General features: G+C 42.4%; 1 protein-coding gene across 1 annotated transcript in view; it reads left to right on the top strand.

The window, feature by feature from the left end:
- The window catches only part of BACE2 (beta-secretase 2), an 86,391-nt gene extending 83,787 nt beyond the window's left edge, over positions 1-2,604 (top strand). The window contains exon 9 of the mRNA XM_030835451.2: positions 2,144-2,604. Within this exon, the coding sequence (XP_030691311.1) occupies positions 2,144-2,397 (254 nt within the window). The 3' untranslated portion in view covers positions 2,398-2,604. The remainder of the gene's footprint in view (positions 1-2,143) is intronic.
- Positions 2,605-15,352: the final 12,748 nt, after the last annotated feature.

Below are 15,352 nucleotides of genomic sequence, written 5' to 3'. Positions count from 1 at the left end.
AACATTATGATGTTGGGTTGAGGACCATCACTCTTCCTTATAGATGCTGGTGCGAGAGTGGGAAGTGGCACCCCCATCCTGCGCTGGTGGGCATGTGTGCACAGTGGCTCAGCCTTTCTTGTGGGCCTGTTGTCAGCATATATCCAGATGCCTAAAAGTGAGCCTACCTTGAGCCATATTTTACTTTATTTATTCATTCTGAAACATAATAAGAATATGGGAAGAGATTTAGGTACACTGTGTTTCATATTCAGTGTTTATAATGGTGGAAATATTGAAAACCACTTAAAGTCACAGATAGGGATTGATAAGCAAATGCGATACATCTATAGTTTGGCTTTTTGTGTAGTCATAAAAACAGCATTGTGGAAAATTAATATCAAAAATTAATATCATTGTGATATCAAAAGATTTTTATCACATGTAATGTGAACATACAGTGTATGAAACAGCATGCGTTACATGATCCCATCTTTGTTTAAAAAATTGATGCCTATGATTATACTCTATGAATATTGACGTTTCTGAGTGGTGAATTTATGAGTTTTTATTTCCTTATTCACTTATATTTTCAAACTTTCTATTGTACGTATGTACCGCCTTTGTAATAAGAAGAGTGGAGTGATTTTTTGTTATTTAAAATGTTTGTTAAATGCTATAGGCCAGGTATTGGCGAGCTTTTTCCACGAAGAGCCAGATAGTAAATATTTTAGGTTTTTGAGCCAGATGGTCTCTGTCACAACTGTCCCACTCTGCTGTTTTAGCACAAAAATAACCATAGACAATACATAAGTGAATGAAAGTGGCTGTGTTCCAACAAAACTTGATTTTCAAAAGGACCTGGCAGGCTGCCGGTAGCTGAAGATGCTGTAGGCACTTGGGTGTCTAGATTAACTGAAGGCCAGCATCCCTCTGCTCGTAGGTATTTGCAGGCTCTGTTCCTTGGATCAGAGGATCCACATTAACAAAATCCACATTTGTAACAAGAAAACGTAACCTCTTTGCAAACTATTTGAGTTTGTCTTTTCCCGCATTTTAAACCATACTTTTAACTATTATTCCATTGTTATTTTGACTTTTTCTTTCCTCAGTAAAAAAAAAAAAAAGATCTTACTTGGTAAGTCTTAGGATCTGGAGGCTTTACTTACAGGAAAATTAATGCTTAGCAATGTTCTTTTCTGGCACCTAAATATTCATTTCTGCAGTTAAATACAGGTAAATGGGTCATGAGGCCTTTTTCTTTTTCCAGGTAGAACTGGAGATGCCAAGCAAATTCTATCCTTCTAAAAGGAGCCGATCAGGCTAGTGTAGACAAATGAAATACTGGCAATCCCCAACCTGCTTCAGGAAATCACTTCAACTTCCTTCTCCAGGAAGAACATTTTTCAAGAGTCAGTTTGCAAAAGTCACGGGATGAATTGCAGCCGTGCTTTTTCTTGGTTACCCGTCACGTCCTGAATCTGCTGTTGCCCTCACGAACCACTCTTGATTCTGCGTCCTGTGTACACTGGAGATGTGACATAGGACAGGAGTGCAGTGGGGAAGGGTCTCCTGGGCCAGGCTTACCCAGCTGGTCTTGGAACCCATTAGGAATGTGGGTCAGGCTGACGTGAGCATGTTACCTCCTGGGGAAGCCACCGCGGAGCACGCACTCCGGTGGACTCCACGGGGGAGATCCGTGAGAGTCTGGCAGGTGCGGCTGAGTTTTCTGTTCTAGATGCTACTTCTCTTCCTACTTCCTTGTCCCGCTCTTCCTTCCTCATCTCCTCTGAGGAAGCACGACCACACAGCTCCTGACAGGCTCTGACTGACACGCCCTCACCTGCACAGCGCTCCGGCCTTGCCAGCCTCCTCGAATCACCTGACGCCTCCGCGTGGGCCCTTCCGCACATTGCTCCCCGCCGTGTGGGTCCAACGCCTGCAGACCTTGAAACGTGCTGCCGTTCCAGCGCGAAGGGGACCGGACCCTCTGAAGGCACACGGCCACCGAGACCCCCCTCGGTGCGTGCGCAGAGGCCTGGGCCCTTGGAACCTGGTGCCCATGTGGCCTGACTGATAAAGCACAGGGTTATCTCTTTTGTCATGTGATAGAGGTGGACTGCTCATTTCACAGCTGTGGATTTTCCCCCTTCTGTCTCCTCAGAAATCGCAGGTGCTCCGGTGTCTGAAATTTCTGGGCCTTTCTCGACAGAGGACATAGCCAGTAACTGCGTCCCTGCCCTGCCTCTGAGTGAGCCCATTTTGTGGATCGTGTCCTACACTCTCATGAGCGTGTGTGGAATCATCCTTCTTACCTTAATCATCCTGCTGCTACTTCCGTTCCGGTGCCGGCATCTACCCCCAGATCCCGAGGTCGTCAATGATGAGTCCTCTCTCGTCCGGCATCGCTGGAAATGAAGAGAAAAGCCTAAACTCTAGCAACCTTGAACTCAAGGATTATGACAATTCAAGGGGCAGCAGGCAGGGGTTATAAGGCAAGGTTTCTTCCTGTGTCCATTAGTCTTAAGTCTCTGTTCTGCTCCCAGATGCCTTCCAGATTCACTGTATTTTGATTCTTGATTTTAAAGCTTCCGCCTACTCTCCTACTTCCAAGGAAAATGATAATAAAAGACACCTCATTCATAATCAAAACAGAGTGAATTGGGCTTCAGGCTTTATGTAGCTGGTTATGCCAAACTATCTAGGTGTGCCACCCCCCCACCCCCCAAAAGAAAGAAAAGGAAAGAAAAGAAAACCAAGAGCCTTGCTTGTTTGGCTTGTTCTCTTCTCCCTCCTCTCTCTGGAGAAATAAGTGCATATAGTTTATAACTCTTCTTAGCTAATGGGAAGCTTTTTGTATTAATCACATTTAAGGGTATTTTGTACCAGGCTCGGCCTGCGTCAACGTGGTACAAGAAGGCTCACAGTATGACTGCAGAAGAAGTCTGGGGCCTGATGGTCTAACCATCCTGCCCCCTTCTGAGTTGGAGAAAGAGCAGCAGGCCCCTTTTCTGGGTCTCTCTGTGCTCTGACCGGGAGCTGGACTCTACTAGGGAGAGATGAGCACTCAAGTCTTCACCAGCCTCTTCTGAAGATGGAAGGCCTTCGAGTGGGAAGGAAACCTACTCTTTGTACTCAGTACTTCCATAGTATTGTGGGTATAAAAGTAAAAACTACCTCTGTTGAGACTTTTTCCCAGGGTCCTGTGCCTGATGGGGGTACAGGCAGCCTGGTTCCAGCCGCTGCCCTCACCTTAAGAATCCTCTTTCCAGCAGGCGAGACCTTATAGGTGCTGAACCACACGTCAACCTGGAGACGTTCTGTCACCAAGCTGGTTACCGTCACATAAGCTTACTCTTACTTAAAATGAACAAACACTGTATTAAGGAGAAAAACAAATTCTCTTTCACTAGCTTAATTGTTTCTTTTTCCAATTCTCCTCTGAAGGTAGGTTGCTGATTATTCTTTTGGGGAATAGATAAATGGCTAAATACCCATACTCCTGACCAGCTCTCCGAGGAAGGAAGGCACAAGACATGCAAAAGATGCTAGGGAATTTCTACTTTTTCCTGTGCTTTGGAACCATGTGCTTCTCTTTGCAGGACTCCCTAGGCTCGAGCACACCCATCTGAAACAGCTTAACCAAGTCCGTCAACAGTTGACCTACATGCATCTTCCCTTTGGCGTGTTCAGTCTTTGGTGATGAGTTGGGTGTGCAGTGGTATCCTTATTTGGGGAAATCCACACTTGCTGTCATTTATTTGAGGGCTTTGGTGAAAGAAAAGCAGATGACTTTAACGTGATGTCATTTGAAGAAGGGTTTAAAGCCAATATCCCTTCTGTCACTGGGTGCCAAGTTCAGGGTTCCCTTTGCATTGCTATTGGGATGGGTTGGATATATACTACAACCCCATTGGAAGGGCTAACTGAAGTATCTCCTCTGGCTGGAGTGTTATGTGTGTTCAAAATAGGCTTCCTATGGATGTTTCAGCCACCTGCCCTGCACAGTGTCTCCCCAGGTCACCTCCGTATTGAGAAATAGGTGACCATGCCAAAGAGATGTGGAGCCACTTATACATCTCTTGGTGTCCTCACAGACCCTCTAGAAGCCACAAGAATCTGTGGGATTCTTGTGAAGAAGGTTTGAGTTGTGTCTTAGAACATGGACCTTCTGTGTTCTTCAAGATTCATTCAGGCATGGCCGTGGTGGGAACGATGCCCTCTTGAAATGGGATGATAGGAGATTCTGTTATCAGAAGCTCATTATCATTTCCACTCTCAGCTAGTTGAGAGGTAATAATTTCAAAATACATTTCAGAGATAGAAACCTCTGGAATTCCAATTCTCTTTTTGCCCTCTTGGCTTTTTCATGGGTTCCTATTTTGTGGGCCGCTTTACCTAGGTGTGAAGGCAACAACCCTAGACAGTGCCTTCCCCTTGGTGTGAAAAATCCAAACCCCTGAAATAAAAGGAGGGAATTGCAAGTATGACCCTGTTAGTTTTGCTACTTATTTCCTCACTCAGGCATCTTCTGTTTCATTTTCCCGTGTTCTGTTTCCAAGCTGGGGACCATTTCTCTAGTTGTAGACTCGCAGGCACTGTTCCCAAAACACTTGATAAAAGCAAGTTAGATTTCAAGTTTGGGTATTTGAATGAAATTTGCTATAATGCTCTGTATTTCCTATCAAATTTCTCTACCTTTTCATCTGAGATGTCATTGGATGTGACATTTTAATGGAAATGCTTAAATTACAAAAGCATAACTTAGCAACAAGAATGAAATAGATAGTTGAAAGTACGACATTCTCCTGGCATACCTTGCTGCTGAAAATTGGACTTTGAGTCAAAACCCTGTTAGTGACACTCAACTCCTCCAGTTATGTAAATTGATGCTTAGCTTGGCAAACCTTCAAGGAGGCTTGCTTTGAACAGGAAAGGGGGTAGCAGTCCTCTGGGGGTGTCGTTTTTACCTCACAGCACACTGTGGAAGGTTATGGAAGATGGTCCTCTCCGGAAAGACGAAAATTAGCATTAGGTTTTTGTCAGAATCTTGTCAACTCTCTGATGGGACATGGATGCTTCTACATGAACAATGTTTTGTTTTTGTTTCTGTTTTTAATAGGCTGATGCTTTATAGTCTTGATAATTTATTCAGAAGCCTGAAATGAAATCCTGTCTTCAGAAACTGAAACTTGATGAAAAATAGTAATGGATGGGGATTCATTCATTCTTTTCCTCTGGAAAAGAACAAGTGATTGGTGTCTGATCACTATGGCATTTACCATGGTGAACAATTCTGTATTTCTCATGAACCAAAAAACAAGTACCTGGCATTAAAGAAACAGATTCCTTGTGTGTGACAACAGGGAAGGTCTCCCTGAACGCAGTCCACTCCCAAACTTTTGTAAGGATTTTTTTTTTACCTGATTCTGTGTAACGCAGATGTTGAGGTCAGAGATAAATTTGGGGTCAATTACAGTTCAAAACTATGAAAGTAACTCACAGTAATGCAGCATTAACAACTTCACAGAGCTTTGGGTAGTAGATTTTGCAAAGCAGTTTTGATTTGGGGATTCTGTCATCTCCTTTAAGAGGAGAGGAAGGATTATTTCTTTCTTTAATAGGTTCTCCTCTCAAATGGAAATTGGTTAAATCCCTCTTACCAAGTCCCCACCGGTGGAGTTGCCAGGCATGGTTCAGTTTCAAGTTCTGGCCTAGGGCCACTTGATGTCATTGGAAATAAATCACTGCCCGACAGCTGGTTCCATAAACAACAATAATTGGGTTTCATAGACTTTATCCTTATTAGTAGAAACCAAATAATTGAGTGGAATTCCAGTGCATTTTTCTCTTGCACAAACTTACTAGAATTTATTACAGAACTGTTCAGAGGGAAAGCTTGCCACTGAGTTTGTGGGGTTTTTTTTTCTTTTTTAGGAAAAACAGCTAAACACCATAAAATGTAAAATTATGGGTTTTGCCAAGAGGGATACTAGATTTCTAGTGCAAAAAACCCTCCACACAACAGAAGTTATTGTGTACATTTCTAGTGGGTTTTCAGAATTTCAGATTTGAACTTATGGCAGTTTACCAATTAAATAGCAAGAGAGTGGGGAGGAAAAAAATAAAAATATAATCGAAAGTGTGCTAACAAAATAAGCAGAATTAGCTCTTTTGGAAAAGTAGCTTCAATTCCAGGAATCCTCAGATTCCTTTTACCCTTAAAGCTGCCGAAGCAGTTGCAGATGTGATTTATTTCACGCAGCCACAACCCCCAAACTTCAAGAACGTTCAGGCTGGAGTCGTGTGTCAAATGTCAGCACGGAAACAGGGAGAAAAGGTGGCCCCTTACGCTTACACCGATCCCGGGGAAGATTGGGGCATCCAAGGAACACAGAGTAGGTGATGGTTGGGAGTGGGAAAATTCTAGAACCTGGGAAGGGTGGTGGGGTAAGAAGTCGTGTCCCTTGGTCAGCAGATGACTGCAAAGGTCTGGACAAACTGAGAACAACACAGGATGTCGCAGGAAACTCATTTCCCTGAGTTTTTGGCACGGCCTACATTTTTTAGGAATTTTCCAAGGGAACCCCTCAGGATGCGTAATTTGTCAAAGAGAAACTTGCTTTGCGGCCATCACCTGTGTTCTAACAAAACTAGAGACACCTGAACTCCCAAGCAGGACCCTGTCCTTAGGCTGTAGGTTCAGGGTTGTGCCCTGGGAAGTTCATAGGGCAGGGGTCAAGGGTCTGGAGCCAAAGGGAGGTTGGCAGAGTTTGGGATCTGAGCATCTGGGGAGGCCTCCTGGCTGCAGCCACCCTGGTAGTTGCACTGAAAGCTGGAAAACTCAGATATGGCCATGTCCACCCAGCCCTGCTGGCCAGCCCACTGACTCAGAAAGAGTCCTGCAGCTTCTTGACCGTACTCCTTCTCTGGGGACACCTGCTGTCAGGTACACTTCCAGAAAGAAGGGCTTGAGGGCAGCAGAAGGCTCCCTTGGGGCACTGCTATGCCTACTGAGAGCCTGGGCACCAGCATCCTCGAGTCCACGCAGTCGCAGAGTGCACGCCAGCCCTCATCAGAACCGTGCAGCTCCGGGCTCCCTGGGAGACTTGGTGAGAATGCCTTCCCTGTGGGGAGAGGGGGGTGGCCAGTGGAAACAGCCTGATGCCCCAGGTCAGCAACCTTGTGAGATGTGGTCGTGAGAGCAAAGCCGGGCCTCCTGGTGATGCAGTCTGCAAAACTTCTAGTTAGTGGGATCGAGTAGGAGTGTCACAAGGACAAGATGTGACCAATCAGTACAGTGTTTTCCCCCCATCTCTCAGCTTTCTCTGGGTTTCCTATAATCAGATACTGCCTACAGACGTCCAGTGTTTGTAAACTACATTGTACTGTGTGACCTCACAGCACACGTGCTCTTAAAGGGCACCCAGTACCTAAAGGCTGGCAAGAGGCACATGAAGGTTCCAGATAAACTCAGATGCAGCCCACAGCAAGAGTGACCCCACAGCACCTGAGCTTTGGTGCTCAAGGGCCTCCATGTGTCCCATAAAGCCTTCGGGTACTTGCTGGGACACCACTGGCAGAGCGGTGATTCTGATGTGTCGAGCTAGCATCTCAGGATACGGGAGAGGGTGTGATGGTAAATCTCACCTCTAGATATCGTCTGGTCAGGGCTTGCCAGTACCCTGGGAACAGCAATGAGAAGTGGGCAGTTCTTTTTGCAGGTGGAGAGTCATCTGTAGAGGATCACCTGGGTAAAGTTTAAATTGCACGTAACACACAGGTGTACCCCACACCTATCAGTCTGAATAGAATATTTTTTGCCAATGTAGATTTATAAATTATATAATTATTAATTATAGGTTTATAAAATAGATTTTGAATACAAGCACAGCTGTCATACTAATGATAGCACTAAAAGGAGATTTGAGGTCTTAAAAATCTTTGAAACCTAGCCTAATTTGACACTGATGTTTTTCCATACAATTTCCTTCCTTTTGGTTGGAATAATTGGGTTTTTTTGTTGGTATTTTTTTTGCGGTACGCAGGCTTCTCACTGCTGTGGCCTCTCCCATTGCGGAGCACAGGCTCCGGACGCGCAGGCTCAGCGGCCATGGCTCACGGGCCCAGCCGCTCCGTAGCATGTGGGATCCTCCCGGACCGGGGCACGAACCCGTGTCCCCTGCATCGGCAGGCGGACTCTCAACCACTGCGCCACCAGGGAAGCCCGGAATAATTGTATTTTTATTCATGATGCACGCATGGATCAGAATCGCATGAGAAGGCAAGTGTCTCCAAGAGGGCTTATTTTTTCTTCTTTTTAAACGCTCCGTGTGAGGGTAGTTGAAAGTTTCCTAATATAACTAAGGTTTCAACTTGCTTTAAAATTTCACCTGCGCCTCACGCCCTGGTAGTCAACACTTCTGAGTGAAAGCTAAGAAAACCTTCAAAACTTATCTCTGTGAGATAAAAAATAAGCAAAGCTAATTAAGGATTTATTCACTTATAATGAAAATCACCAAAAAGAAACTTCCATAACCCCAGTTTCTTTTACAGTTTTGTGTTCTTTGCTGCTAGTATGAACAACTTGGAATTGTTTTTTCTCATTTCCTAATTGTGGATGTAATCTTATACATTCTTATCAGTGAGGCTGGAAATTCTGTTTAGGGTTGGAATTAGCATAATGAGAGGGAAAAGAATGAATGAGATTTACCATGTGCTAATATGAGATGAATTTTTGTAATCTAGGATGATGTATTTCCTACTGTATCTGTTAATTCGCACCGTTAAATATACTTAAAATGTAAAATCCCTATGTTCATTCACGTAAAGCAGCCACTCATTTTTTTCTCAAAAAGGGTGACTTTTCTGCACCAGCAGTGTTTCTCTTTGGGCTGAAGGGCTACAAGCCTTGTATTCTAAAAGAAAAAGTCCTGAAAGAGTGCTTTAGAACATGTACTTATGTGTGTATCTCACATTTACATCCTTTAATACACAATGCTTAAGTGTAACCTGTATTTCTGAAAACGCTTCAGGTTATTTTATATTTCCCTTTTGAAATTTTCCTCTATTTTTAGTATATCATGTTGATTTAAATCAAAGTCGTGATAGGACCAGGAGCTGGACTACAGAGGTATTCATGCTGTCTGAGAAGATGCTATCTTAGCTACTGACAAGTATTCAAATTGTTATGCACCTCAAAAGTGGAATTTTCTACAATAATCTTATTTTTCTACCTGTCTGTTCCAATTTGAGATATGTACCATTGAAAAGGAGATAAAAGAGTTTGGTTTGTTTGAATAAATAATACTTCCAATTTGTTGGGTTTGGGATTTTTTTTAATACTTGGGTCAAGTCACGCTTCTGAAATTACTGTCGGTGACGTGTCACGCTCTGCTTACCTCCCCTACTTTAATGTGGGTTCCTGGAAAGTATCCAAGAGAAAACCGAATGAAGGCAGGGGCCAAGTCCAACCGTTAAGGTATACAATAGGCTGGAAGTGGGAGAAGAGAACCGTCCCGGGGAGGAGTGGAGAGAAACCGCCTATAGAAAAGCCCCCAATAAGCACATCTAAACAGTCAAGAATTTAACAGGGCTGTCACACGGGGACTGAAAACGGCCGGATTGGGAATGCTCCGGACCCACTCCCACAATCACCCAGCAAGGAGATGGCATTCTCCAAATTCTACAGGTGAGAAACCAGCTCCAAGTCACATGCCCAGGAAAACACAAGCAAAGGGTTAGCCCTGGGAATGGACCCAGCCTCGTCCACCTCCAAAAGCAAAGCTTCCAGGACTGCACTACATTCTCCCGCCCAGGTGCCATGCTAAATCACGCCTTCCAGAAGCCTAAGGATCCAGCCGATGGGTCAGTCTCTAGAGGGGGGTGTGCGCCAACTCAGGCGAAGCAGAAATACTTTATGGAGACGGACATCATCCCTGAGCCGTAAGCAACACTCGAAAAGTACCCTTCTTTCGGGCACTAGACACTTTTTGGTTGACAATACCCAGACAAGGAAAAAAAAAAAAAAGAGGGTCAGACCATTAGGAGGGAAAGCAATAGTTACTGGAGAAACAGAATAGGAGGTATAATTTCTAATAATAAAGGAGATTATTTGATTTCAGTTTTCACTTTTTTCTATGCTAGATGCCCAGGTTTATCAGTTTTGCGATCCATCAGCTGTGTGTGGCATTGCAAATGTGATTTTTCATGATTGCCACTAGGTGGTGCTGTTGTGAAACTTTGCGGAATGGCGTTTGTGCCTTTATATTTTTCATCCTGTGTGGCTTCACAGACTTGTATCCACTGTGTCTGTAATGAAACTACATCCAGCAACTATCAAGAGTATCCACTCCTCCATTTTTCTCCAAAATAGACTCTGCCAAATATACTGGCCAGATGTGCAGTAAATCTTGGAGGCAGTCCCCAAATACGCATCTCCTGCCGTGGCGGGAGAACTTGGCTGTGTCACGGAGAAGTAAACCGAGTTAGGGAGATGCGGAAAAGTCCCCACGTGTGGTGGCAGAGTCCAGACTGGAGAACCAGCTTGTCTGATGACCAGACCTATGATCTCAACCATTAAGCTACTGTCTTGGTAAGGTTAAAAATTGGAAATTGAAAGGAAAGTTATTTTAAAAAATTAAAAAGATGTATGCTAAGAAAAAAACGCTACCACGGAAAATATTGGGGAAAGTATTTGTCACAAATACAAGGAGAGAAGCTAACATTTATTGAACAGCAAATTCTAGCATCTTAGATGCATTATGACATCTCATCCTCAGAACTCCCCTTCAGGTACACATTGTTACTACAAAATATTGTAGGCAGGGGGCCCAGAGATCACAGATTCAGAGAAATCGAAGGGTACAGAGAAAGGAAGGTCTCAACCCGGTGTGTCACCGTGGTAAATAAATAAAACTGAAAAGGTCCTTCACATGTAAAAATTGCATACAAATATTCTAAATATTCTGATGCTTTGAAATCTGGGTCCTTGCTGACCCTGGAGAGACGGGACTCCCAGGGCTGGCCAACTCCCAGAGAGAGCAGGCAACTCACCTGCAAGCAAACAACTCACCTGGCTGTGTGTCTTTCAAATACAGAGCAACCAATCCAGAGCCTGCATCCCTGAGATCTCCTTTACCCTTTACGGACTGTCACACTCTGGGCCACCATCCACTGCCCTAATCACCCCAGGGTCAGGTACCAGACGATTAAGGGCAGCCCCCATGCCCCAGAGCCTGCTGAAATTACTCAGTCTGGGCAGAGTCCTAAACCTATTCACCCTGCCTTGCTCATTGCTTCCTGTGGAAACTACAGTAAATCCTCTTGCTCTCTCCCTTCCTCTCCCTCCTGCATGCTCCCTTGGCCTGGTGCTTCCCTGAGTGGCCCACACGGGACGCTGTGCCTCCTGTCTCTAGGGATCTGTGAGTAAAACAAACTTCCTCCTTCGTGACAGTCATTTCTGCTGCTGCATGTCTTACCCTCATTAAAGCAAACCCAAGGTACCCTTAAGCACTGAAGAAAAAGAACATGAGAGCCCGGGAGAAAAACATGCAAAAGCTATGAACGAGAGCTGACAAATACGGTCAAGAAACCTGCAAGTGTGCGGTCTTAAGGATAAATGAAGTAGCTAAAAATCAAATGAACAAAGTTTTCAAGGGCAAATAAGCTGCCCAAGTGGTGCGCAATCTCCTCTTTTGCTGATGAGAAGCGTAAATTGGAAAAATCATTTGAGAGAGCCCTAAAACATCCAAGTCATTGCTGAATCAATACTTCTTTTAGAAATCTATTCTAAAGAAACAGAAATGTGGGCAGACAAGGGAATAGTGTAGAGCGAGAAAAGCGATTTGCTGAATAATATGCCAAAACGGCATCCATTTTTGAAGAGAAATATATTAATGTGAATGTGAGGGTATAAACTATGAGTCTAGGGAGTATATGAAATTCACACTAACCTGTTACCCCAAGAAGTGGGGATCATGAATGGAAAGGGATGGCTTAGGGGTTTTTCAATTAATTTTTATTTTAATTCAAGTAACACATTTACAGCATTATTAAAAATTCAGATAATCTCAAGAGAGGCTTATCACAAAAAAACAGTGGTCACCTGCCTCCCCCCTACCCACCTTTAGATGCTGCTTGCAGAGGTAACCTTCAGTCTTGTTTGCCCTGGTACTTAACTTCCATGTTTCTAAACGACGTATTCATGCTGTGTTTGCTACATGATCAGCCAACAGACTTGATTCTGTTGATTGAGTAATCGCCAGCCTGAGCATCTTCTAAATTCCTACATTCACTAGGGCCATTGCTGCCCCTTTCGGATTCTATGTGAGTATCTGCTTCCACACCTGTGCCCAGTGTTTTAGTTACTGTCACTGTTGATATGGTTTTAATACATAGGAGGAATAATATAATTAATTAATATTAAAATAGGGTTAATATGTTATATCCTGCAGTTAGTCATCTCACATAATAGTATCATATACTTAGTCTCCTAGATGTCCTTTAGAAATATTGGGTAATGTTTCTAAAATCATCCTGTGGGGATCTGTTTTGGAATCATGCTAAATTTATGGATGAATTTAGGAAGAATCTACATTGTGCAAAACAGAGCCTTCGAATTCAATAGAATGGTGTAGTTCTATCTTTAGCTGTCATCTCTCACATCCCTCAGTAAAGTTTATTTCATGTAGATCCATGCCTATTTCTTGATAATTTAATTCCCAAGGGTTTTGAATTTTCTGTTGTCATTACGGGTGGGGTATTTTTTTTTTCTATAATATTTTAAAATTGGTTATTGCTCATATATCTGAAAGTACCTATTTTTCTATGTCCTGTAATTGAACATAGAAAACTAGGTTAATGTTAGGAAACTAGTGTTTCTAACAAGTTTTTTTTCCTGCTTTTATTTTCTGGGAGTTTCCAAGAAGAAACTAATGTCATCTGCAAATGATGGTAATCTTATCTCCTTTGTAATATGTGCACCTTTTATTTTCTGTTCCTTTCTTCTTTTTTTAATGCCTATCATGGCATATAGCACACTGTTTAAGCCAGTTTTTTAAACTTAATTTTTAATAGGTTATACATTCGCAAAGTTCAAAAATCAAAACAACATGTGGTGAAAAATCTCCTTCCCACTACTGACCCCTCATCTATCTAGTTTCAACCCCTTCCCCCCAACCTCTGCCAAGGTGACCTGTTATGAGTTTGTCATGTAGACTTTCAATTTATCTTTAGGCACTGATTGGCATATATTCTTATTTCCCTCTTTTTTCCATAAAAAGGTAGCAAACTATATATGCTGGGCTGCTTTCTTTCAAAAGGAAGAAAAAAGTCACGTAGTTTACCTTGGAGATCGCTCATTTTTCCAGATGCATTATTCTCTGTTTAACCAGTCCCATGTTGAGAACATCTGGGTTTCCCATCTTTGCTCCTACAAACGTTGCTGCAATGAATAACCTTATACAAACATCATTATGTGTGCAGGTCCATCTGTAGGATTCATTTCCAGGAAGGGAACTGTGAATCAGAAGACACCTACATTTGTCATCCTTACAAGCACTGTCCAATTGTCTTTCTAGGGATTTGGTCCAGTTGACACTCGTACAGGTAATCGATGACTGAGCCTTTTTCCCTGTTTTCTCGTCAGGAAGTTGAGTATTACGCTTTCGAACGTTTGCCCAGCTAATAGGTGGAAAATGATATTTTAGTGAAGTTCTAATTTGCATATCTTTTATTATGAGCAACTTTATACGTCTTCATATACGTAAGAGCCAATTGGAGTTCTTTTTTTATGAACTCTTCGAATCTCTTGCCCACTTTTCTATGGGGCTGTTGGTCAATTTCTAGGGAATCCTCTATATTGGTATACACGTTACAGGGTTCATATATGAAGGTCTCTTTGTACTAGCTCTCTGACCTCGGTAAATTACTTACCCTTCCCTGCTTGAATTTCCCAGTTGTGAAATGAGGTTAGTAATAATTCTCAGGGCTGGTGTACCGTTTAACTGAGCTGATCTTTTTAAGTGCTTAGTTCAGTGCCCGTCACATAAGAAGAACCGTATGTGATGATAATTACTTTAAGGGGTATGATTATCAGTTGCAGTTTTTCTTTCCAGTTTGTCATGTCCTCTGGCTTTGCTTGTGTTGGTTTTGGGGTTTTCTTGGTTTTGTTTCTGCCTTTGAGAAAGGTGTATACACACACATATTCAAATTTACGAAACATGTTTTACTGAGTCTTCTGGATTGGAGTCTGTTAGAAAAGCCTACCCGACTCCAACTTTATAAAGAAACATATAAACATGTTTTCTTCTAGTGTGTTTATGGCTTGTTTTTTTAAACATTTAATCTTTAATCCATGTGGAATATATGCGCGTGCAAGATGTGGGGTATGGTTTTTCTGTCGGATGGCTTACCCAGTTATGTCAACACTGTTAGTTAAATAGTTCATCATTTCCACTGGTTTAAAATGGCATCACACACTTAATTGTTGTGTGTATTTGGGTCTCTTTCTGAACTTTCTTCTTCCATTTATATTTCTTCTCCATTGGTCTGTCCCATCACTTGCTGGAACTCTGCTGTTTCAGGTGTTAAAACTTTAAACCTTTAACAGCTTTAATAGTCATCATGGCTACTTCATTCACATTACCCTTCTTTTTCAAAGTTATTTCTTCATATCAACACCTGAATCAGCCCCCCTCCAGAATACACATTAGGATTTGGTGGGGATCACACATAATTTATCTTAGGGAGAGTTGACCCCTTTCTGATCTTGAGATAGCCTATCCAAGAAGAGGAAGTGTGTTTCTATTTGTTAATTACATCTATTTTGTTCCTTCAGAACATTTTTAAACTTCCTTGACATAGGTCTTGCCAAGTTCTTACTAAATTTATTTCTAGGCATTTAATCTTTTTTGTTATTGCAAAAGAGATCTTTTCTCCCATTAAAACTTCTAACTGGTTGATTTTTTGTGAATATGGAACCTGATGGTTTCTGTGTATTAATTTTGTATTGTGCTATCTTCATGAATTCTTTTGTCTGAGCTTTTCAGGCGAGTATTTGGGGTTTTGCAGGTATACGATTAGTGATAGTATCATATCATTCTTTCCAATTTTATACCTCTATTTCCCTTCTCTTGTCTGACTACATTGTCCAGTACCTTTAGTAGAGAGCTAAATAGTAAAGCGCATCCTTATTTTGTTCCCAACTTTAAAAACTGACACTAATGGCTGAGAAAGATACAGTTTCTTATGTTGAGGAAGAATCTATCTCTGATGGTTAATTTTATGTGTCAGTGTTTCTATGAAGGTATTTTTGGGTGATATTAACATTTAAATCAGTGAATGCTGAGTAGAGAACATTACCCTCTGCAAT

This window comes from Globicephala melas, chromosome 4 (assembly GCF_963455315.2).
Source record: "Globicephala melas chromosome 4, mGloMel1.2, whole genome shotgun sequence".
Classification (NCBI taxonomy): Eukaryota; Metazoa; Chordata; class Mammalia; order Artiodactyla; family Delphinidae; genus Globicephala; species Globicephala melas.
Note: the sequence above shows the minus strand (reverse complement) of the source record. Positions and strands in the feature narration are given on the sequence as shown.